The 24,987-nt window shown below is 50.0% G+C and overlaps 2 protein-coding genes and 1 pseudogene across 3 annotated transcripts; all 3 read right to left on the minus strand.

Moving 5' to 3' along the window:
- Positions 1-1,920: 1,920 nt before the first annotated feature.
- On the minus strand, positions 1,921-10,780 carry LOC104147495 (schlafen family member 13-like; annotated as a pseudogene).
- A 2,373-nt stretch (positions 10,781-13,153) lies between these two features.
- BCL7B (BAF chromatin remodeling complex subunit BCL7B) lies at positions 13,154-18,772 on the minus strand. Of its 2 annotated transcripts, none has more exons than XM_068910009.1 (6): positions 18,608-18,772; positions 18,107-18,182; positions 17,136-17,232; positions 15,471-15,656; positions 15,088-15,167; positions 13,154-14,565 (listed from the first exon to the last, which is right to left on the minus strand). In XM_068910009.1, the coding sequence occupies exons 1-6, from the start codon at positions 18,697-18,699 to the stop codon at positions 14,473-14,475; spliced, it is 624 nt and encodes a 207-aa protein (XP_068766110.1). In that variant the 5' UTR covers positions 18,700-18,772; the 3' UTR covers positions 13,154-14,472. The 2 variants fall into 2 exon arrangements, with proteins under 2 accessions (XP_068766110.1, XP_068766111.1); XM_068910010.1 differs by having other exon boundaries at positions 15,471-15,641; positions 18,608-18,771.
- A 1,078-nt stretch (positions 18,773-19,850) lies between these two features.
- On the minus strand, positions 19,851-24,826 carry TBL2 (transducin beta like 2). The gene is made up of 7 exons (XM_068909369.1): positions 24,563-24,826; positions 24,300-24,427; positions 24,041-24,225; positions 23,214-23,365; positions 21,925-22,051; positions 20,902-21,054; positions 19,851-20,425 (listed from the first exon to the last, which is right to left on the minus strand). The coding sequence occupies exons 1-7, from the start codon at positions 24,675-24,677 to the stop codon at positions 19,969-19,971; spliced, it is 1,317 nt and encodes a 438-aa protein (XP_068765470.1). The 5' UTR covers positions 24,678-24,826; the 3' UTR covers positions 19,851-19,968.
- Positions 24,827-24,987: the final 161 nt, after the last annotated feature.

A 24,987-nucleotide genomic window follows, 5' to 3' on the forward strand; every position in this document is an offset into this window, starting at 1 on the left:
TCCTTTTGCTAGTTGTTTAGGTTTCATACTCTATGTTGGGCCGAGTCATGTGTACACCCCCTGCCATGCTGGTCTGGCTAACTCAGGGAGACATTCACACTCTTTTGATTAACTCTGGGAGAAATATTTACATAACCTGTTGATCCACTCAACTGTGATGGAGTCAGTGGATCCACTTGACTGATACAGCCCTTTATCTAAAACAAAGGCTGCCCTCCAGTCCCCTTTGAGTTGAGATAAATTCAGCTTTCTTTGCAACAGCTGTGACCAGTCACACCTTACATTCTTCCCCGACCTTCACGGGCACATCACCCTTGCCCATATTCTCTGATCCGTCTTCCATCGTAGGCACTTATTGATTGGTCACAGCCCAGTACATCAATGTCTCCATTTAGAGCAAGACATTTCCAAGTGCCTGACTCCTTTCTCAGCCTTCTGGCATCCCTGTAGAAGGTGCATACTGCTCTGGTTCTCTTTCACATCCTGTGCTACTCCTTTCTGGGCCTAGTTTTCATTTCTTATGGGACTATTGCCTTCCCAACTACAAAGGATAGAATTTCTGTGGCCTCATTCACAGCGCATGTTTCACCCAAGGCTCAGGCTCTTCTGTCCTGCCACCTTCCCCTGCTCTTCAGTTTGGTGGGAGGCCCACCAGCCTGATCCCTTGTGGTTCAAACGACCATTTCTGTGCAAAAGCAGAAAGCTTGTATAATTGTATAAGAGGCAAAATGTCATTTTCAGGGCAAATATGACATTTTCATGCCACTAATAGTGCCTTGTGTCAGAGCAAACAGTAATAGGAGCTGCATTATAAGACAAACATCGGCAAAGCTCTGGCAACAGTTAGCATTTGAAATGGAAAGAGAAGACTTAATTATGTGGTAGATTCTCAACCGTTTTCTGCACAATCAGAGTTTAGAGCTATACTGCTTTTATCAAATTTGACCTGACAGTAAGAATTGAGCTTTCAACATTCACACGGCATTGCAACATCTTGTTAATTTCAATAGTCCCAGTTAGAACAAAGAAATCTTGGTGACTTGCTGCAGTTTCTAAACAGCTTGAGTGGGTACACAGGTGAGCGGCTGCCAAAAGGAAGCAAGGTGAAGGAGAAGTGCTGCCTCCTTCTCCAAGGAGCATATTCCTGCCACCTCTAGCACTTGGCCAGCTGCACGATGAGGTAGAAGTGATTTGGCTAAAGACTAATTTTCTAAAAAAAAAATGAGTTCCCAACTTACCGCACCATTACACACCAGACCCTGCTTATGAGAGCGTTGGGACTGTGCTGTTGAGGACAGAACTGCCTCTGTTGGCAGAAATCTGCATTTAAGGTGATTCAGTGTAGCCACAAAACTACAGCCCCAGTCCCAGAGGAGGTGACGACAGTCCCAAAAGCAGGCAGTGGCTATATCTTTTTGGATGAGAAAAGGGAAGATGTGGCTAAAAATTCACCAACATCTTCCCTCCTAGAAAAAAGCAGGATTTTGACCATTTGCATCTGCACCAGCTGGGATCCAATCACAGAGGGCCCCGATGTGTTTCCAGCCAGTATTTCCACTCTGTTGTGCTGAAACAGGTCAGAATCATGCAATCAGTTTAAAAAAGCAGGGGAATTGAAAGAACAAGTCTCCAAACTGTTCTATAATTTGTCCAAGTTGTTTGCAATCATTTACTTCTTTCTGTAATTGCCATTTTCAGCAATTTGTCCTCCCCAGGTGAGATGTCCTTCCATTAAAATCAACTTTATGAAATATTGCAGGCCTGTACATGACCAAATGTATAGATGGAACTGCATAATTTTTTGGCATAAACTACAGAATGAAAAAAACATCAGACAATCTTAATGCTGCCCTGTAATGTCACTGAACAAAAAATGAGTGAAGCAATCTAGTGTCTGCAGACTCACAGAAGAGTAAGCCATCATCTAAAGATGTCTTCTAGGAACATCTTTTCTTTGTGAAGCAGCAAACAGAGTTTGGCGTTGGCTCTGGATGCTATCCACAGTAAAAGATTGAGAGAAATCTCCCTTTGTGCAGGCATGGGGGTGGATGCCAAACACAACGCTGCTTTCTAGGCCTGAGAAACGTTGGATGCTGTCAGGAATGATAATGTTTCCTAAAACATTCTCTGCTGTCCCAAAGACCAACCTTACCCTGTATTTCCTTACTTATCTTTTTAGTGCAGGTTCCAGGATCCGATAAAACTCCTCTGCTGCCTTCTGTGTACTGCACAGGATTGCAGTATCTTTGAAGGAATAGCCATGCTTGATATAACTGATGGCGCATCCTGGTCACATACTCTGCCGTTTCAAATGTTTCCATATTTTTCTTTATTCTGTAGCCACCTGGCAATGAATGGGCACTTCCAGCCTGTTTAAACAACATTTCCAGTGTCCCATATGGCATAAGTATTTACATTCTTGGAGAATTTTCTCCATTACAGGAAACATGGCATCATATATTTGTTGGGCGTTACAGACTCCTTTGGTCAGCCATTCCTGACGATATAGTTCTGAAAATGGAAGACCGCAACCATATGGATGAGCGGATGGGAAGAAATCCAGGAAGATGCAGAAAATGTTCGGTTCATCTTGACTGTTTTTCTGCATTAGCTCCTGGGCACATTGGTACCAGTTTTCTTCTGGATGAAAATTCTATGCTTCATCAACCACAATGGGAAGTCCCCATTTAAGAAGGCAACATGTGTCACAGACGGGCAAGTCTCATTTCTGGGGAAAAAAAAAAAAGTATGGATAAATAAAAAGAAGTGATCAGACAAATCTGTATTGACTATTTCTCTGTTTCTTAGCATGTTGTTGGTTGGAGGGCTATTGCTGTTTACTATCTAAAAAAGCAAAACTTCCTATCTCAGCTCCAGGGTGCTACATCATTTGCAAGATGGAAATATTTATTTCCAATGGATTGGCTGTGTGCAAGCATTGCTACACAGCCTGCCCAGCCCCTGGCCAAATGGCTTTGGCTCTGCCCTAGGAGCAGGAGTCAAAACTCAGGCCCACCCTTCCTATATGGGGGCCTCATGGCAAGGCCCCCCCCAGGTATGTCCCTCAGTCCCGCTCTCCTAGGTTCATGAACCTTGTGGTCATGGCTGTGCAGCGCCTGAGCTCCAGCAGGAACGAAGAGTTCCCTTTTCTTCCCAGAGTGAGTGGGGACAGTAAGCACTTGTGCCAGGTGATCTGCTCTGCTCAGGCCAGGGATTATTGCTTGGGTATTGTAATGTCTGAAATAGGCTGTGGTTTCCTGATGCAAAGTGTCTAGTCCACCCATGGTGGCTTGCTGACCTCTCTGTGCTGACACAAGTGGAAACACAGTGAGAACAGGACTGGAGAAATGTTCTGGCTGAAATCCTCTACCAAAAAGGCATTCGTTCCTGTTATGCTTATCTAGATGGCACAAGTCCAAGGTCTACTTCATGGCACAGCTGCAAAAAAGCTTGCATCAACCCCAGCACGGACAATGTTGAGGAAGGCAGGTGGTCATTTTTGGTGTCAGCACCAGGCTTGACAATCAAGAGTGTTAAACTAAGACCTTAGTCATTTAAAGTCTAACACAATCCAGCATTCACTGAATGTGTGAGTCTCACTGCAGTTAGCGAATGCTGTATCTGGGCCAAAGCTCAGTTCATTCTGGTTTTCATTCCCATTCCTTCTCTTTTTAATATCCACACCTTTTCTCAAAATGATTATTGTGTGTTTGTGTCAGCCAAAGATATCTATTCGGCAAATGGATGCCAAATCAGCAGAACTTATTCTTTATGTGCAGAGAATGGAATGCAAGAAAAAAGGGGAAATATACACATTTCCACATGCTTCCTTGAAACTCCCTGCTTAGACAGTTTACAATTAACTGAATCTAGCTACTTCAAAATCTGACTGAGATTTAAAAATCAGACCAAGATAAAAACAAGTGAACCAAATTTCTTCTAAGTCTATGAATGTTTTGAGTCAGTGACTTGTGACCCTGCCTCTCCAAGGAAGTGAATGATTACAATGATTTAGAGCCACAAGACAGAGCTGCAGTGGAGGTGGTCTATTGGTTTCCTTGGAGTTGCTCTTAATTCTCTTGAGAATTAGTAAGAGGAGGGTTATTCTGAAGTTATTTTGATTTGATATTACTCAGGTAACACCAATTTAATCCAAGTGACCAGATCACTTCTTACCCTACAAACTTCTTCAGAGACTGATTTTCACAGTGGAAGATGTTTCTCATTTGCTCCATGATCTTCAAAGCCACAATTGTTTTGCTTGTTCCAGGAAGATCAAAGACAAATTGCTTCTTGACTTTGTGCAGGATCTTGGAAAGCATCTCAAACTGTTTGAGAGTGAGAGTGAGCCAAGACAGTCTCTTAAATAGGATCTAAACCTCATCACAACTATTACAAGTGCATACAGGAAGGAAGAGATGTCCGTTGAAGGGAGGACGCAATTCTCTAGGTACAGGTTGGAGTAATGACCTGGGTTTTCTTGGTTTTCTTGCTGGGGGGTGCCATCCCCTGGAACTTTCATCTGGTTGGTGGGGCAGTTCAGATGCAGCATTTGGGGAATCACACACACTTTTGAAGTCTATCCCTCATCACTGACTAGCTTCTGCTTTGATGCATAAGCAGTTTCTCTTGAGCATTCAGACTCAGCCAAAGAGGTATCTCTGAATACAGCACGCAGTACTGGATATGCATCTTTAGCTACTAAGAGAATATTGCACACAACGTCCTGGTTTTCCAGCAATCCAATGTCAACAGCCCAGTTTCTTGAAAATATCAGTACCCTCTCATTAAATGGAAGGATTTGCTTTTTCATTAAATCCTGTAATCCAGGATACTCTGAGAACAGTTCAGTGCAGATGGTTTCTGGCTTCCGTTTGATTACATTAGAATCCACCAGAAAAAAGAAATCAAAGATTAGAAAAATAAGAGACATAGCAAACAAGTTACTCAGCACACCGGTTGCCTAAGGAGCATATTGTATCATAAGATCATCAAAGTAAATGATTTAGTGTAAGTAAAAAACTCAGCATTCTTATGGATAACCCAGATACCTGGTATTAAGTCTGTAAGGATTTTTTTATATGAGTAAAAGAGGTATCAGCTCCCTGCTTCAGGCATGACTGACTTCTACATGGATTAAGGAAGAAGTCTGTTTGGAAGGGTCTGCATCCTTTGTATCTGCCTCCTCATTACCTAGGTATTCCTGGTAAGGATATGGTGTTGCCATTGTGAGAGGCAGGCGGCTGAACCGAACAGGGCAGCCCTGTTACAGCATCCCCTACACTCCTGACGACTCAAACTCAGTGCACACAGTGAGGGAAAAGGCATCTAGAAGCCTCACTAGTCTCTTCATTCTTGCTGTATAGACACACATTCCTATTAAATATAGAGGAATACAAGTATATACCTCTCATCATAACGCTAACCTTAGTGCTTTTCTGAAACAATGAATAATGGTAATTTTAAAAATGAATAACATGAATCCTCCCCAACATTTGTAGGTTAAAATTGTAGCTATGCACGTTCACAAGGCACAGATAAATCTCAAAAGCAGACATGCATTTATGCTGACTGTCATACAGTTTTCCACTTAAAAAACACATTAGCATCTGAGCACTGGAACAGGTTGTCCAGAGAGGTTGTGGAGTTTCCTTCCCTGGAGATGTTCAAAAGCCATCTGGACACAATCCTGGGTAATATGCTCTAGGTAACCCTGCTTGAGCAGGGAAGTTGGACTAGATGATCTCCAGAGGTCCCTTCCAAACTCAACCATTCTGTGATTTTGTGATCAAGCAACAGAAAATATATATTATGTACTAAAACAGTATTAACTGATTAGCAAATTAACCATCTGAGAGTAATCACGGAAAGAAAACAAGTGTGAAAAGATAGCAAAATTACAAAATTAATTAGCAAAATTAGCAATTAATAGATATATCTATAGGTCAGAATTTGGACTGTATTTGGAAGAAAATCCAGTGGAATATATTTAATGAGAAAGTTTCTGTGCGTTACCGATAGGGATGGTTTTGGTACTGGACTGTAGACTTGAAGTTCTGTGTCTATCCTATGCACTTTACTCAGAGCTTGACCTAAAAGCCATAGGCCAGTTCTGTGTGAGCAGTGTGAGATTTATGGTGTCCTTGGTTATTTTTATTTTCTCATGTTTAAAGGGCTTGGTATGAATGATGTGGGAATATCTGTTGCTCAGCAACCATAGCTGCTTCTATAGCTCAAGATTTTCTGAAATAAAGCAAGGTGTTTATACATCTCTGTTCACCTAAAAAAATTAAAGAGGCAAGATTCTCCACACCTGTACTGTAAGGGGTGAGCTTTACTTTCCCCCCTCAATGTGCAATGTGGTAGAATTAACATATTGGCTGAAATGAGCGTCTAAGACGGTTAGACTTCGGACACCCAGGTATTTAGTGTGTAGCCCTGTAGCCCAGTACTATAGTATTGCCATTGCTAGTACCAAGACACAGTATTTGTCTTGAGTTTGCAAGGCCTCAGGACTGAGGCTCATCAGACTTGCTTTGTCTGAGTTTTCCTTGGCCTGTCTGGAGTTTTTTTTTAACTTTTTTTACAACAGTCATTTTCCTAATAAGCAGGTGGTTGTAGCTAATTTGGTTTGCTTTGCTTATTTGTGTATGGCACAACCATAGTTTTGTATAATAGTAGCAATAAGTAGTTACTCTGTACAGAGTGTGATCTTCTGCCTCTAACATAATGATGTAGAGTTGAGAATACAGGCCTGGTATGATAACAGAGGTCCCGAAAAATGGGAACATCACAGGATGTGGTGTTGAGGCTTTCAGATATAAGATGATAAGAGATGGGGTACAGGCTGGCATTGGTGATACCGAGGCTAGAAACAGCTCTTGAATGCTCAGTGAAAGAAATGCAGACATGGAGGTGGACAAAACTGGTCCAAGGCATAACAGAACAAACAACAAGAATCTAGCTTGTGAAACATACCCTGAATAGTAAATTCAGATGTAATGGTGAACTTGCAGCCAGTGAAGAAACAGCGCGGCATAAAAGTGTATTAGCCAACATGAGGCAAATGACCTCAGGTCAGTCGTGGCATGAGGAAGAAACCGTCACCATCAGCAACATACTCCTCCCCACAGAGGACCCGGGATGCTGATGACTCACTGTAACGTCCCTCCACGCCAAAGTGAAGCCGGCAACATTCGGACCCCGAGGGGCGGTGGAAGGCTGAGAATAAGACCAAGAAAAGGGATAGATACTAGGAAACGTGTGGGTAACAGTTTTAATTATTAAGAATTTTTCCACCTAGTAGTATTCATTTTTTTAATTTTTCTTTCTTTTTCTGTAATAATTAGATCTGGGCTAATAACAAACCTTTGATTAGACTATTAAGATTTCAAATATACTACAAATGAACTATTGGCTATACTTATATGTTTTCCTTTGGCCCATAAGATTTTTGAGCACAGCAGGTGGCAGCTGGTGCCTAAGCCCCCAGGACATGGGGTATAGTCTCATCAGTTTTGTGCGTGTGCTAAGGATTACACCTAGTGGCAAAAATGGGGAAGGAGAATTCAAAACACCTGAAAAATCAAGCAAATCAACACTACTGGAGCAGTTGCATCTTTTAAATACTCTACCAGTTGTATGCCTAAAATCTTATCTTTTATGTCATGTTAACTTCCTAGAAGCACTGTCAAATACCATGTTAAAGTCCAAAAAATGTCCAGAATAAATGGTGTGCCTGGATAGAGGCAGTTTTGGAGCTCACCCGTACACTGGAGACCAGCTTTTGAGTAAATTGGCTTGATAAGAGCCAAGCTCAGCTGATTCTGAAATTTATCAGCCAGATTTGAAATGTCTTGGGGGAAAAAAAAATTTGTTATGCCGATCAAAATCCTTCCATATGAACTTCCAAAACCCAACACTAAAGAGCACCTGAAATGATTAATTTAAAACCTTCCTTCTCAATCCTGCTCAAGAAAATGCGGGGTACACAGTTAAGAACGACAGTATTGGGTCAAACCAGCATGATCTTGATTTTCTGCAGGCAGAATAGGGCTCAAAGCATAGATGGTTTTATGATTCAAAGCCAAGATTTAAACCACACCTCGGATGAGGTTGTTGAGACCAGCGCACAGGCAAGAGACAGCTGAAGAGTGTACAGCATCTAAAAGGAATAACCTGTGTGTACCACTTGAGTCTCTGCAGAAGACACACATCTCCAAATGCTTTCCCTGCTTTGCTGCCCTCCTGTCAACATCACCTTCTCTGTTTTCTGTGACTTTATTGTCCTTTCAGCCTCCTTCCCTTCAGCTCTGATCATCACCAACAGAAAACAACTGACTGATGAGACTGGACATCCCAGCACTAAACACAGGCCACAGGCACAGGAGAGAGTCCGTAACATGCCAGAGCTGCCTTGCTTGGCCTCTTTGGACAGCAGGTGCCATTTGCCTAATACATTCCTTCTTCATGCTGTCACTACCATGAGCACACACTTGTGGGAGATTTGTGTTACAGGGAATCGGTAGGAAAGGAGAGCTAGTTTCAGCTTAAGACTGAAAACCTCTTTTTCAAATCCCTGGTCTATGAAACAACAGAATAACCTCCCTAGGACCTGCGATACAGGTCTTGTCATGGGGTGATGGAACCCAATGCAGGACACAGCTTTTGAAGGGGCAGGATTTCACAGTGAAGTGGGGCAACATGCTCTAAAACAAGCTAAGCCTTAAACCCCTGATCCTTCAAAACATAGCTTTTAACAGCCATGAAGCCAACACCAGGTGTGCAAAGTGACATTTCGACTGACACCTGAAATGCATGAGAGCCTCAGTAAGGAGGAGCCTTTTGCCTGCTGCCTACAGACCATTGTGCTTGTTGGTCTGTAGACTGAAAGGCAGTTTTCTTAACCTCAAGCTGATCCCTGAAAACCTGATTGGAAAGGCACTAGTAGCCACAACTGGTGTTGCTGACTTCGTTCCAGATTTTGTTAGTACTAGATATGAGGAAGGAAAAGAAAAGTTGCAAGTCAGTTTGACACCATCATTACAGCTAAAATGATCGTTTTATCTTAATGTTGGCACCAAACACTTTGTGGCCAGATGTTGCATCCACGCAGGCCAAACCAGGACAGAGGGGAGATTAATCCCCACTAGCACAACAGCCTCTGGGGATTTCACTCTCTGGGGAGCAGCACCAGTAAGGACATTTTTTTAAAACAGACTCCTTTTAGGCACCTAAAGTGGCCAGATTTCCACTAAGCATCCTCCTAAGCATCTTAACAGATACAGCCAGCTTCAAAAGTCTTCTGCAATTCCCATTAAGAGTAATGGAAGCTCATGGGCAATTTTGAATCTGGCCACTTTGTTTAGGGAGCACATGGGATCTGAACCCTAGGAAGACTTCCAACAGTTGGGAGTGCTTCAAAAAGTCCTGCTGAAACAGTTCAAACGGTTCTGCTTCCAATAATGGTTTGATGTTGGAGGTCAGTAACTGTACAGTCACCAACAGTGCCCAGAGTGGTACTGCCAAATTATTACTGTTGTACTGTGACTGTGCCATGGGCCAGAATCCTCTAGGTGCGGCAAAAGCATAGAACAAAAGGTTGGTCTTTGCTCTTGAAAGCTTACAAACTAGGGCAAAAATGAAGCTGATACTAAAGTAAATGACAACTTCCCCCTAATTTTACTGGATCTGCAGCTGTCATGAGCGCTGTCCATTCTCTGACATTCTTAGTCTGCCAACGGCGTTACCCTTCACAATCCAGGAGTCAGGGATATTGTGGAAAACAGCCCAGCAAAATGATTCACCTTTCAGAGCGCATACATAGCCCTGCGAGCGTTCCTTTTTGTTGTAAACATTCAGGATGTTAGACTTAAACTGTACCTTAGTCTGAGACCTACAGAAGTGATAGACAGGCAATGAGCCTCTGGCATCAGCTATTGTTTTTCCTAAAGCTTCTTTTTCTACTTCACTGTGGCTTCCAACAACTTCACTGCTGTCACCCACTCCAAAAACTAAATAACTGCCCTGAGTGCTTGCAAAGGCAGAGACATAATTTGGAAGGATTTCTCTAATGTGTTTCAAGACATTCCTTGTTGAGAAGTTCTTAAACTCAACATGGGTTGTCTCTGTGAAATCCAAGACCTCTCCAGGCATCAGTTTCTCTCTTCTTAAAAACCTGGCAGTGGCAACTTGGATGTGGCACTCCTGAGTGTTCAGAGGGGTCTCCTTTGCTCCCCCATCAAAATTCAACCAGGCTTTCTTAGGACTTGGCCCATTCTCTTCAGAGCTCTTGGCATGGGTTTCCTTCTTTCTGAGCAATCCAACAGCTGCACGTGGAGCAACAGGGAGAACTGAAGTGAAAGATCTACATGACAAACCAGAGCTCAAGCTACAGATAATGTGGCTTTGTGGATTCACTTTTCTGCTCTGGATCTCCACAGCTTCAAGTTTTTCACAAAAAGCAGAAAGGGATTCTGCTGCTGCATCCATGTAAAGTCTCTGCAGAGTCAATAAACACCCTGAAGGACTGCTCTATGTCTGGGCCAATGCCACGTTCCCGAAAATAGTAATTCTTATTTTCAGTCTCGATCCTCATTACTACTCCTTCTGAATTCAGCAATGAGCACACTGTTTTAACGAGCTCACTTCGTTTCCTTTTCTGATTGTCAGAGATCTTCTTTCTGGATACCTCTCCAAGAATTATTTTCCCAATATCTACAACCACATCAGGGTAGTTTGTTTTCAAATTAACCAGCAGCTGGCCTTCTTTTCTGGCCATCCTGATCCTGAAACGACAAGTTTTGAAGAACACTTAATGATTATACAAGGCAATGTAACAAAAGAAACAATGCATCTTCGGTTTAGGCTCACACACTAAATTTAATAATTGGAAAATAAGAATAATTATTTGCAATACACAAACAAATCCAAGACAAACCGTTGCAAAGACACCCATGGACATAATGTTAATTAAAATAATTTATTGGGATCTTTTGCATGGGATAATGCTCACATGGGGAATCAAATCTCTTGAACGTGACAGCCAGTCACAGTATGGATAGAGAAGGAAGTCTTCATTGCAAGCATCCTTGCAACAGCATCTTCAGCTGGATCAGGTGAGCTCTCTGAACTGTTGTCTTGATGAATTACTACAATCTAGCTGGTCGCTGGTCCTGCGTTAACTACTCCAGTGTATGCATGATCCATTTCTATTCATTATCTTAAAACTATATACAAAACATATCTTAACTATCTCAGCTATGAAAAAAGGACTATCCTATGCAAGCATATGTGGGAGCAGTTTCTGCTATTGAAAATTTTGTACATCACAACTGTTAACTATAGAGCAAACTTGAATTTCCTCTTTATATCACCATTTCAATATCAATTCCACAGGTGTTACCGGAAGACTTTGAAAGCATTGTGGTGGACATGCAGGAGACCGTCCAGTTTAACAGCAGATTTTAGATAACCAGGCAGCTTGAAAAACACCAGCAATATATGCAGGAGGAGGCGTGCAGGCTGCACCAGCAACCTCCCCCTAGAAACACAGCAGTCATTAACTCGCCCCGCACTTTCCGTACATACCAAAGCTGGAAATGCAGAAGCTGACAAGCCCTATGGTGAGTCCTTTACACTGTGAGCCTCCACCAGTTTGATGCTTTTCAAACCAATCCCTTGCAGACAGAAGGACAGTACAGTTTAGCGACCTTAGAACAATATTTTGACAGGACAAGTGTTATCGCTGAGCTACACAGCTCAAAATGATGCTGGACAGCAATTCCCAAGCTTATTCCAAGAACTAGCTCACTTACAAAACCAAAATGCTGTGTCCCCGAGAGCTAGCAAACCAAAAAGTGGAGGAGACACCTCATTGAGAGATGCCGCACTTTGAACAGGCGCCCAGGGACCTACACCCAAGCAAGCCCACATTTGCCCAAGCTAATTTTAGGGTGAGGTTACATAATGCAGCCTGGCTGATATGGGGGCCAGCTGCTGCTTCTGGGTCTGCTCCCTCCTTGCAGTGGTCTGGCGCTCTTCTAATCCCGTGCCGAGTTAACTCAGTAAGTCAACTGCCAGAAATTAAACTCAGGGAGAGAGGGGGAATAGTTGTGTGCTGGTTGGCAGCTCAGACTCACTCTGAGTTTGCAGGCCTTAGTTTCACGTGACAGCGCTCTTTGGCTTTCCCCTCTGGCAACCAGCCCCAGGGAGACCCTGGGGACACCCACACCTGCAGGGTGCCAGAAGCAGGTCCGGGGTGGCTGGGTGGGGCTGAAGCTGGGGGACACATGGGCGCTCAGTGCTGCAGGGTGGCAGGTGATGCCAGGCATGGGTGCCCAGTGACAGGCCCCCAGGTGCAGTGGGCTGGAAGGGGGCCCCTCTGCGGGTCACCCAGCAGCTGCTGCTGAAGGAGGGCAGTCCCTTGGTGTCCCCACCTGGGGAGGGCTGCAGGTCAGGCTGGCACCCGCTGCCACATGTCCCACTCAGGCTGCCTGGACGCTGCCAGGGCTGGGCACCCTGCTCTGATGGGGGGGGGGCGGGGGGGCTGCGGGGGAGCATCCAGCACTGGCACAGCCTGGCGGGGGGGTCACGGCACGACCTGAGCGAGGGGGCAGCGAGCATTGTACAGCCTGACCGGTGGTGGTGGTGGGGCACCGGGAAGGCCGGGCACAGCCTGCCCGGGCAGGGGACAGCGGGCACGGCATGGCCTCACCTCGGCAGGGGGAAAGGAAGGCCCGGACATGGGCTCAGCGGGGGAGGGCTGACAGGGTGAGGCCACCAGGCACGACACAGCCTGATGCGGGGGTGGGAAAGGCCCGGGCACGGCCCGACCGGGGTGGACAGCGGCCTCAGGCGGACGGGGCGGCGGCTCCGGGAACTGCCCGGCCCGAGCGGCGGTGGAGGGGGCGGGGACCCGGGAGCGGCCCGGGCTGCCGGGGCGCGGGGGAAGCAGCGGCACGGCCGGACCGACGGCCGGGAGCGGGGGCAGCGGCGCCGGCCTGGCGCTGCCCCGGTCGCCCTTTCTCCGCGCCCGCCCGCGCTACGAAAGCTCCCGGCGGCGGCGGCGGCGGCGGCCCGGCCCCGAGCAGGCGCGGACATGAGGGAGCCGCTCCCGCCCCCCCCCCCCCCACCTCCCCGAGACACCGTGCGCTGTATTTCAAATAGTTTAATTTTAAAAATATTCTATTCAGTGCTAAAATATCTCTCCACTTCTGCGCACAGCCGGCGCCTTCGACTTCACCAGGCTCGATCACAGACTCGGTGGGACATGCAGATGGCGGCGGGGGGAGGGCCAGGAGGGGTGGCCAGGGCAGAGCCCCAGGAGCGGCTCCCCAGGGCGCGGGGCGGTGGGTGCTGCGGGGCCGAGGTGCTCATGGCAGGGAGCGTGGGGGCACTGGGGACTAGGTCCCCATACCGTGCTGGGGGACAGGTGAGGAGCCCCAGGGCAGGAGGGCTTCCTGGGCAGGGGGACCCTACACCCTACTGCATCCTTCCCCTTCCCAGAGGTCAGAGGTGTACCTAGACGGGTGGCAGGAGCTCCCCCCCCAGGGCTCAGGAGAGCAGCTCCCTCTGCTCTGCCAGCCTGTCCTGCGGCACTCGGCACCAGGGGCAGCTGGAAGGGGAGCAGGGCACACACGCAACCCGACTGGCCAGGCAGGCTCCTCCACCAGCTGAGCTGCCCTCCGGCCACAGGCCCCTCAGTGATGCCATCTTCAGAGGGTGGTTGGGAGGCTTTGTGAGTGCCCGGCTGCAGAGCAGAGGCAGGCTGTGACCTGATGCATACAGTACCTGCCCTCCACAGTGGTAGTGCTCCTGCGTCTTCCAATACTAATGGCTTAAACTAGCAGCTTATTGCACAGCGTCCCAGCTTGGGATCTCTGCCCAGTGGCACGGAAGGCCTTTGTCTCTATCCCCAGAGTGCTCTCACCCCTCCCATCTTCTCTCACATCTCACTCACTGCAGAAAAGCTCCAGGATATGGTCACAAGGGAGCAGACAAATCACTTAGTGCAGGTGGAACAAGGCTCTTCCATTCCCAGCACATGGGGAGGGCGGGCAGGGGATCCAGAAGCAGGCAAACAGCATCTGCCAGTGCCTTAGGGGCTACAGAGAGCAAGCAGCCCTGAGGACTCATCCCCTTGCACATGCAGACTACACGCCAGAGACCCCCACACCACTATAGTACAGACTAGCAGGGAGAGAAGGACCCAATAAATAGAGGCAAATTTGCAGGTATTGGTGGCATGAGGTGCCCATAAGCACCATCCACCTGGGGGAAATGCAGGCTGCCTCTGCAGGGGCTGGTGGGAGGCACCTCTCCCTGAGGGCAGGGCAGGCTAGCTCACAAGGTGGCAGGAATGCCCTGTCCCCTGGGAAAAGGCAGGCTGGAGGGAAGCACCCCGTCCCCCAAGGAAGGGCAGGCTGGCTCTGCGAGGGGCTGGCGAAGGCGCTATCCCCAGGTATGGGCAGGCTAGCTCTCCGAGGCCGTGTGGCACACAGAGTTCTGATCGGCACAAAATCTCTTCAGAGGCGGTGCACCAGAGTCCTCCTCCTCTTCAGTTACCTGCAACAGCCAGAGGGCAGAGGTTACTGGCTATGCCAGGGGCTCAGCATGCCCACGAGACCCAGGCCACAGTGATCACTAGCAACGCCGAGGCTAGACAACGCTGTGTCTCACTTTGTGGGGACACCCTGGGCTTCTATCTGTGGGTCAGCTTAAGCAAGAACCAGGCAGTTACTGAGCCACAGGGCATCAGGAGTGAAAGCAGTTCAGCCCTGGCGTCAGCTATAGTCGTTATTTTACTCCATTTCCACATTTTTCTTCCCACACTTACTTTGTGCCTTAATATCTAAACTGAACCACAGAAAACCTCAGGAAGGTGGGAGTTTTAGGGTAGAGGGCAGTTTGGGACTGCAGAACAAGTCTATCAATCTTGATGTTTCTGCTGCAATGGGCAGCAATGAAAGAACTCAGTGGGGCTGTACTGCAGTCATCAGTCAGTTTGAAAGTAAATGTGCCCTAGGGTGAAAGGACCAACCTGGGTCCATATGCATCTAGCTAAGGTTTCAAACCTCCTTCCCTTACCTGAGTCTCAAGGGGGACTGGCTCTTCCTTTGTGAGAGTAGGAGGCTCATCTGCAACTTCCGAGGAAGGCAGGGACGGCTCTGGAGGGAACAGAAGGGTTAACAACACTGCAGACCCAGGAGCACACTGTTACCCAGCCCAGAGAGTGAGCCAACCCAGGATCCAGGAGAGGAGACCTCCAGCCAGATAACGTAGGCCTCCACTGCTCTAGCCACTTTCAGCAAAGCTGAAAGGCACAGAGGCCTCCAGACAAGCAACACGCACAAGCACTCAAGAGCAATTCTGCCCTGGCTCCAGTAGGACCTTCCCTGGGCTCCCCAGCCTGGTCACCCACCTCCTCCTTTCCCAGCACTGCAGCCATGCCCATGCAAGTCAGCACCCACCTTCCAGTGCCTCCTGCCCCAGTGTGGGTGGCTGCGAGTCATCCGTGCGGAAGTCAGACGTATGAGCAGGGCTCATGGACTCGCTCTGCTGGGGACTGGGGCTGGAGTTCGGGCTGCTGTCCACCTTGAGCTGGTAGACGTCTGACAAGGAGCTCTGGTTACTATTCTCATCTGCAGAAACAGCACCTAGTGAAGAAGAGCACCTTGACCCAGGGGCACAAGCAGCTGAGGGCAGCAGTGAGAGCCAGGGCCTTGTGACAAAGGAAGAGCATGTTCAGAAGGTGGCATTTAGAATACAGGGGATTCATACAGTCACTAAGCAACAGCAGGAATTTCCCATACGAGGCTTCTCATAGGGACACAGCTACCATTAGATATACACTCAGCCCACAGGGGAGAGGGTGCTGCTCTCAGGGGAATGGGAGAGTCTGAGCAGGACAGAAGAGAGCAATCCTGGGCTATTTAGAAAGAACGAGCACAAGGTACAGGGGTGATACAAAGCTCTGCAGGGGACACTGCCAAATCTCATGTCTGCAGCTTCATGAAGGGCCCCGTGACCTCTCACAGGCAGCCAGGCATTCAAGTACATGAGACTTCTTGCCTGTGCAACTGGATTTTGTGGGGGAAAAAAAAAAGTCTATTCCTAAAAATTCCTATTTGCAAGGTAGCAATCTAACCCAGGAGGAACACCTAACACCTGCCTCCAGAAGTGGAGGCAATCCTGGAATGCATCTCTTCCAGGCAAAAACAGTCCTGCAGTTTGGCCCTAGTGAGATTGAATGCTAACCTCTTTCTGCCCATACTGGATATGCCAACAAAATCCCTTTTCTCCCTCTATTGCCCTCAGAGCTGAGTGGGTAGACTGGGGACAGGCACATGGTCTGCCCTTTTTTCTGCCCCAGCAGCAAGTCCATGTGCTGCCTATGCCTTGCTCAGCTCCACCACAGAATCTGGCCTACTTGTGGCTGGCTGGAGTGTTTGGGGATCACAAGCAGCAGTACAGAGGAGAGAGTGTGCTGTACAAAAGAAAATGAAGAGGCTGAGCAGGACAGGGGAGAGGACCTTGCATTTGAGAACGTCCACACCAACCCAGCCAGAGCACACCATTGGCATGGTGGCAGCGGAGAGTACATCGGCCCATTCTAGGACCTGCAGCATGTCAGGCAATGAAGGATGTGCAGATCACTGCCTACAGTACTGAGTAGTCATGGCAAACAGCTACCAAACCTCTTCTTTATCATCCTACAGCGCACAAAGTCTTTAGCATAGCAGCAACTAAGGTTCCTCCGTCCTTTCTTCCTAGGTCCATTTAAGTCTCTGCTGGAAGCAGGGGGCTCAGCTGCAGACAGCTCCCAGCCTCTCCCCAGCAGGGACTGCAAAGGGGGAATGGGAACCCTCACTCCTCCAGTTCCCCACTAGGCTTCCCACCGGAAGATCCCAGAAGCAGCTGACTATGATCCTTTCTGACAGGAAGGGACAGCCTCAGCTTCTTAACAACTTCAGCAGGGATAGTCCAGAAATGGGTCATAAAAATGTCCATAGTGAAGAGATGCATTGCTTCTCCCAGTACACATAGCATATATAAAACCAGTAACATCCCAGCTCCTATAAGACCTTAGTGCCCTTCCCCAGCTGGAAGGGTGAAGAGGGATTGGTCAGACTCACCCTGGAACTCCAGGAGGAGAGAGGAGTTGGCAGATGTGTCAGCTGGGAAGCCATTGGGTTCTCGGGCAGTGCTGCTACTTGATTTGGATTTCTCTTTCTTGAGGAGAAAAAACAGAAAACATAAGGCTAGAGAGTCCACCACTGGCAAGAGGCTGCAGGAGATATACAAATTGCTCCAGAGATAGAGATGTCACCTCCAGGCACTGCTCCTCTCTCTCCCAGCAGCCCAGAGGGATGTGCCAGTGCAGACTTTCTCCCTCTCCATTTTAGGCACTCTTCTAACCAGGCCAGGAAGCAAAATTCAGTTTTAAAGGGTTCAGAATCACAGGTAAAATGGCCATGTGACACCTGTTTAGCAGTACCATCAAAGAAAAGCAGATTTCATGGGGATCAAGGCAAAGAGGTCTGCAGGCAGCAACAGAGGATCACTTGAGAGCACAAAAGGCCATATGCAATGGAGAGGAAATGGCCTGCTGAAGTACAGACATGTGAACATGTTTGCATCGCTGCAAGATGACACGGGATGGAAATCAGTGGAGAAAGTGGGAGAAGGCAGATTTCAGGCTTACAGATCAACTAGCCTGCATCGATGCCTGATCTTCTGCAAGCTCTGATCGCCACACACGCTAAAGACGCAAGAGAAAACACAGGCCTGCCAGGCACTATCAGGCTGTGTGAGCACTAGAAAGAGGGGGGGGGGGGGGATGGGGAAGCCACCTGAGCCTGCGCTAGAGAAGCCCTGGCTTGCCCAACCTCTCAATCCCGACTTTGTTTACAAAGCAAGTGAGGATGGCCACTCAGCCTGGGCTGCGGGGCTGCCCGCCGCACACTCACCTCACACGACAGGGCCGGGGCTGCGCGCCCGGCCCAGCCGCAGTCGGGGGCCGCTGGGGAGGGACCCCACCATCCGCCAGGCTAAACCACGCCGCCAGGTGCCTCCCCCGGGTAACCGGGCCCCGCACGGCACCTACCTCCTTGCTGTCCGCCACAGGCACCCACTTGAATATCCGCAGGGACGTGTCGCCCACCGTCACCCACTTCTTCTCCCTGAGCCGAGGGAGGCGTTAGAGAGGCCGGGGGAAACCGAAGAGAAGCTCCGCCCGCAACGCACAGAGGGGCCCAGGAAGCCCAAACCGACAGGCACCGTGGTAACAAGCCCCGCCTCCACGCCTATGAAGTGCTGATTGGCCCAGAGAAACGCCACTCCAGAGCAGCGCCACATCTCGTCCCCCACCCTGTAGTTCTACCTGTGATTGGCCCTGCCACCTGCTGATTATCTGCGCTTCCGGCTTCCCCCCACACTCCCGAGCCCTCGAACGAGCTAATTGGTTGCGGCCCCACTAGCCCCGCCCACTGACCCATGCAGCATTTTGATTGGGTACTCGCTACTGGAGCACCTCCACCGAAACCCGTGTGGCCCGGTGATTGGCTGTTCACCGCCAGGCCCCACCCCCCGCGGCCCCGCCTCTCACCATTTGCGGACGCGCTCGATGGCGGCCATCACTTTTTTGATGTCATCCTTGGCGCGGCTGCGGGTCTCGGCTCGCACCGAGCGGCCCGACATGGCGCCCGCAGCCCCGGCAGCCCCGGCTCCCGCAGCACCCGCCGCCGGTCCCCGCGCATGCGCGCGCCCCGCCCCGCCCACGCCCTGCGCGTTTTACGTCAGCGCGCTCGCTACGCCCGGGGGAAGGGAGGGGGGAACGGAGCGCGGAAGGGCGTAGTGCGCCTGCGCGCGTCGCCCCGCCCGCCGGGCGTACGGGGAGGAGGCGCGAAGGTGGGGCGACGCCGCCGCCGCCATTTTGCTCTGGGGCAAGTTCCGCCTGGGGGGAGGGGTCCCGCAGCTCTTCTTGGGGGACGGCGAGGCCGGACGCTGCCCAGGTGCAACCTTCGGGCCCGTTCGCGCACGGCTCTCGGGTAGGCACCGCCCCCACCCCGGGCTCCGTCTACCCGGCGACCCCCAGGCCCCGCAGGCCTTGTCGGGGGGGGGGGGGGGGGGGGGGCCCGGGGCGGGCCAGGCCCGTGCCCAGCCCTCCCGGTCTCGGGTGGCAATGCTGCGGCAGCGCCCCTGTGTCGGAGCAGAGGCGCGCCCTCCTTTAGCAGAGGATACTCATATCTGTAAACTTCCCTTCGCTCACCTCCAAACACTGTTACTGCCGCAGCAGCCCCAGCGTGTGTGTGTGCACCTTATCAAGCTTCCAGAAGCAGATCAGAACTTTGAGAAGTCCTGTCTCCTACCCTGGCACTGATGCAGGGATGTTAAACTCCTTACAGTTTCCATGAAGAAACCACCCTCAATTTAGCATCAAACTTGAGCAGCTTTTAAGGGAGTAAAACCTGCCTCCCATGCTGCTCTCCAGCAGCAAAGCTGAGGGAAGCTGTCTTGTGACTCAGTACCCACTCCATCACACTCACAGATACTGGCAGCCCTGCACAGTAACTATCAGTAATCTGGATTTAAAAAAAAAAAAAAAAGAAAAAGATCTTTTAAGCCCAAATACTTCAACGGCCCTGTAAGAGCCAAAGGCCCGCAGAGGCTCTGTCAGTGAGCATTGCTACACAAGAACAAACGGCTAGGGGAGAGCATGAGGCTTTGTGGAAGGAAACGGAACACCCTCTCTAGTGATAATGCCAAGCTAACTCCCACCTTCCTAAGGCAGAGACATGCCATTCAGCTGTTCACTACCCATTCAGAAAGCACACAAGGAAAGCTCTGGGTGAGCAGTCTGTATGCTCTTTTATTATAAGTTGTTCAGTGTTATTAAAATCTCAAAATGCAGAGCACAGTTCTCTGCAACCGCAGAAAACCAGAGTATGCCACTGTGCAGAAAGAGGGCTAGTGCTTCTTGCCATAGATTGCGGCCAGCGCTTTCTGGGCACTTGAGATCTGTTGCTCTAGTCTCTCTCGAGTGGCTTTGTTAGCAGTTTTTTTCAGCATGCTCTCCATCTCCTCCACCACTGCCCGGTAACCGGCAGTGTTGTGAAACACTCGGATGGCCCGATCCCCACATGACACCAAGTAGCGGCTGTTAATGTCAAAAGCCAAGTCTGTGATGTACTGTCCGTGGACGTCGACAAAGCGCTCCTCCTCTTCTCCTCTTCGGGTGTTGTACACAACAATACTGGTACCGCTAGAGATGGCCGCCACTCGAGCATCAGGGGACAGGGCAATGCGACAAGGCTCTGTCACCTCACACTTTCCTGTCAGAAGCAGGTATGGATCCTGCTGCTTCTTATATTCCACATCTGTGTCCCAGAACTTCCACGTCCCATCCTTTGAAACAGTTGCCATCCTACAGCCAGGAAAGAATGCAGAAGTGACAGCAAGGAAAATGGGTAGTACCTACATCCTTTCCACATCTGCAAACCAGGAATCCTGCCAGGGAATGGAATACAGGTGATACCCCCCTTCTGCAAACACATTCACTCCATGGGGCACGTGGCTTATGGCTAGGGAGCTCTTTTGGGAAGCGTATGTGTTTATACACGTATGCATACATTTAGTCTTCATCCTTTTTCCAGACCAGGAAGAATGGTCACTCACCAGGAGGAAATCAATACAGAACAAGGAAACGGCAGAAGCACAGTCAGTGTTTTGCTGCCATGGGCTCCTGTCGCTCCAGACCAGGCACAGAGCAGAGTTCCCATACAGAGCACAAACTGCAACTTGTTTAGACAGGCTGCTCATTTACACTGGAAGGGGCCAGCCCACCTGTCCCAAGGGTGAGCTAAGCATAGTATTTAAGTCAGTGAAAAAATATATTCTTACCGCCTAGAGTCATTAGAGAAGGAGAAGGAATGTACACCAGCTGCATGGCCTTTCAGCTCAAAAGCTCTGGTCACCTCCCGAAAGTCTCCGCTCTTGCCAAAACACACCTCCCAAACCTTTACATCAGGGGTAAAGCCACATGATGCCACAAACCTAGGCAAAAGAACAAGCAGAGACACAGGATATTTGTAACAAAGCACTTACTTTGACCAGGCTACAGGATCAGCCCTGCAACTGCAGCCACACAGAGCTCTCTCCTACTGCCTCCTGAACTAGGCAAGGGTCAGAGGCAGCCTTCCAGGGTGCTCATGCAGAGCTTATGCATAAGGAAAGGACTCTGTGACAGGGATCACATCTGAACACCTACATTCAAATATTTGCTTTGGTCAACAGGAAAACAACTGTCACTTATTACTGAAACCAGGCTGGTAAAGGCAACGCTGTAGAATAGCACCATAGACCATACATAGCAGCAACTCCAGAGCTCATGAAAAGCTTCTAGGCGTAAGAAAAAAGGGTGAGTGCTCAGACCCCCAAACTCACTGAGCTTGGAGCAATGGCCACAGTCTTGCTGCAGCAACTGGTTGGAGACAGAACTGAGAACAAATTTTCCTGATAAATACTTTCTTGGTAATAAGGATTCTAATTTCATCATAAACTTTTAGAAGGTTTTTGCTTCACATATGCTGTTTGCTTTGACCAGCCTCTGCCATCTGAAGCCAATGCTGTCCTCTCCCTCAGCTTTCTAGGAGAAGGTTAACAGGAATAGCAGTACTGAAGAACAACAGCCAATCACCAAGTGAGACTATGTAGGTGAGAGTAAGCACTCCTGGAGGGGTTGCTCTCAGGGGCTGGGGCATCTTATTTAAAATGAGAAACCCTCAGAAAATTTTATTAAAATAACAGTAAACTGCAGATGGTCTGAGCTGATGATGTCCTCTGGGAAGGAGCAAGGCTCCTGTTTATTCTTGTGGCCTTCCACTCTTCAGTGAGAATGGCCTGGAACACCTGCATGGTCCTCACCTCCCACAGGGTGATACAGCTGCATAGGCATTGTTCATCTGATTAGTGTTAATGCTGGCCAGAACTTCACCCTTTAGGTTCCAGATCAGGATGGCAGTGTCACTGGAAGCTGTCATGATAAACTTTCCTGGGGAACAAAGGCAAAGGTTAGGAGAGCTCCATGACTGCCACAGGCTTATCAAAGGCCTGGGCCAGTCCCTAAGCAGGGCGATCTCTCTCTGTACCAGAACAGGCAAGAAAAAAAATAAAAGCAGCACCAAACTTCAAGGAATGCCAATCTCCTGGCATGGAAGTGGCTCATAAAGTGCAATACCAGAAGATTCAGCTCCTGGTTTCACATTAGCACTTGAAGCCTTCAGCTTCAGCAGTTGTCAGTGGGAAACGGGCACTCAGAGACCATGTGTGCTTCTCTTCTCTGGCACCCTTCAGATCTCATTTCCAGAGTTCAGTACTGAGCTGGTACCATAGAAGTGATGCAGCAGACTTGGATCTTCCCCAGATGATTAAAACACAACTTGAAGGGACTCCTTTTGCTTTTAAGTCATGGATTACAGACAGCTAGCTGATTAAAAGCTGTGCTATTATTATCTATGATTACTGATTTTGATAGCATTTTTGGACTCCTGTTTGTTTCCACTAGCAACGCTTCCCCCTTTTCCATCTCTCAGTCTGGACAATGGGCTTCGTATTTACCTTTAGGCTACTTGTTGCACGGTTTAAGTTTTCAGTTCCACAGCTGAACAAAGGTCTCAGTCAACATTTTCTGTACTCTTCAGTTACAGAGAAGAGCTCACATCTACTCACTTACCAGATACCTGAAGCACTAATCCATCAGCCCCCTCACCACTAACACATATGCTCCCAAGCTATATTTTAGGAGATCCCAGAAGTTCAAGACTGACCAGATGCTCCTGAATCTATGAACCCCATAGAGAAAATGTTGACTGGTTAAAACTAAACTGGTGGGCCAGAAAACAGTGATGCACCCCATGCTAAGAGAAGAGCTCTCCGCAGCAGCACCCCTGGAAAGGTAAATTAAGAGACTGTGCATACTGCAGAGCTAATACTGTACTTACTGTACTTACCCAATCAGAAAATTATTTCTTTCAATTTACTTGGTAGTAAACAAAGGCTAAAGAGTACACACAACCAAACACCGAATCAGAAATGGACCTTGAGTATGCTGAAAACTCCAACACTTTCAACCCAGAGCAGCTGCTATTTTACAAGGAAATCAAAGTAGATCTCTTGACAGCCTAGGCAAGTAAGCAACTACCTCCGTTCCATACCTGTCTCTGCAATTCCTATGTTAATGACAGGAGCTTTGTGCTTCTTTGGGAAGTCCTCAGATGTTGCAGTGAATGTGAAGTTGCCATCCTCCTTCTTTGTCATTTTATAGACACGAATAGTCTCGCCATTTGACAACCAAACAATGAATGCCCTAAGTGGAAAGACAGTCGCTCTGAACTGTTAAATACAGGCTATACCAGTTTAGGCTAGCTGCAACATGCAAGCTAATGGGTCATTTAGTGACATCTTGGGGAAGGGATACAGTGACAGAGAAAGAACTGTAAGTATTTTACAAGGGAGCCAAGCTTGACTGCAGTATTGAACGGAAAAGCACAGAAGTTAGTACTCAGCATCTGGAAACTAGGTCCCTTCCTCTCTCTCTCTAAATTAAGCCATTTCATGAAATGCCAAGGCAGGTTTTCAGTCGATCTTCCTAGCCTGAGAGAGGCCCTCCCCAGGCACCTAGAGAAGCTCAGCAGCTCAACCCATCTGCAGGGCTTGCTGACAATGACCTTAGCAGACACCTTGCACGGGGGCAGCAACCTGGTCATAGAGATATTTGCCCTGAGCGCCACATTAAAGTAGCAGCTGCTTTCCGGAGGCAGCTGCTTTTACAAGAAACCATGAATAAGTGGTACCGTCAAGACCCTGTGAGATTCGCCGTGAGGGACGTAGCCTCCATGCAGCCCAGGGGACGCATCACTGATCCTGCTCAGGGCTTGGCCCGTGTCCCTGGCGGCTCTGTCCACAGGGTCTCCCAGTGCAGCAGTGTCCCGAGTGCTCCCTGGGCTGGGTAAGGTCGACGCACGGGGAGGCCTGGCCCTACCGGGAGTCGGGGCTGAAGCGGACGAGTTCGGCATGGTCCAGCTCCACGTTGGCACGCAGGCAGCGATGCTCACGCTCTGCAAAGTCACGGGTGCTCCAAAGGCGGACCGTGCGGTCGTCGGCACATGATGCCAGGTACTTGCCGCTGCTGCTGAAGTCCAGGCAGGACACAGAGCCGCTGTGGCCCTGTGGAGAGCAGCGCTGTCAACACCGAGCCGGACCGGAGGGACGCCGCGTCGGTACCGGGGGGCTCATGGTACCTTGAGGGCGGCGACCAGGAGCCGATGGGTAAAGCTGTGCTGCTGCGGCCTGTCCCGCCGGACCCGCGCCGGCAGCTTCACCTTCCTGGGCCCCGCCGACTTGGCAGCGTCACCGTTCGCCTTGGGGCCTGCGGGGAGCGGAGGGTCAGCGCCGCCCGGCCCGGCCCGGCCCGGCCCGGCCCGGCCCGGCCCGGCCCGGCCCGGCCCGGCCCCCCCCCCCCCGCCCGCCCGCCCGCTCGCTCGCTCGCTCTGCCAGCACTTACCGTCGGGCGGCGCGGCGGGCGGCCCCCGCGGGGAGGCGCGGCGCAGCGCGGCCGCCAGCAGCAGGAGCAGGGCGCCCAGCAGCACCGAGACACCCAGCAGCGCCGCCGCCGCCATCTTGCCGCCGCCACCTCAGCGGGGCAGCGGGCTCCGCGAGCGCCACGAACCCCAGCACGTCTGCGCCGGCGCGCGGGAACCCGCCGGGCCGGAGCCCGCCGGGAGGGAGCCGAGCGCGCATGCGCGGAGGGAGGGCGCCCTTCCCCCGCGAATTCAGCGCACGGCGACCCCTGGCGGCGGAGGCCGGCGCCGCGCCGCGCCCTCCCCGCCCCCCCCCCGGCCCCGGCCCCGGCCCCTGCCCAGGCCCCGCCCGTGCCTTCCCCTGCCCTGCCCGACCCCGCCCGGCCGGGCCTGCCTCTGCCTTCCTAGG

This window comes from Struthio camelus, chromosome 16, assembly GCF_040807025.1.
Source record: "Struthio camelus isolate bStrCam1 chromosome 16, bStrCam1.hap1, whole genome shotgun sequence".
Classification (NCBI taxonomy): Eukaryota; Metazoa; Chordata; class Aves; order Struthioniformes; family Struthionidae; genus Struthio; species Struthio camelus.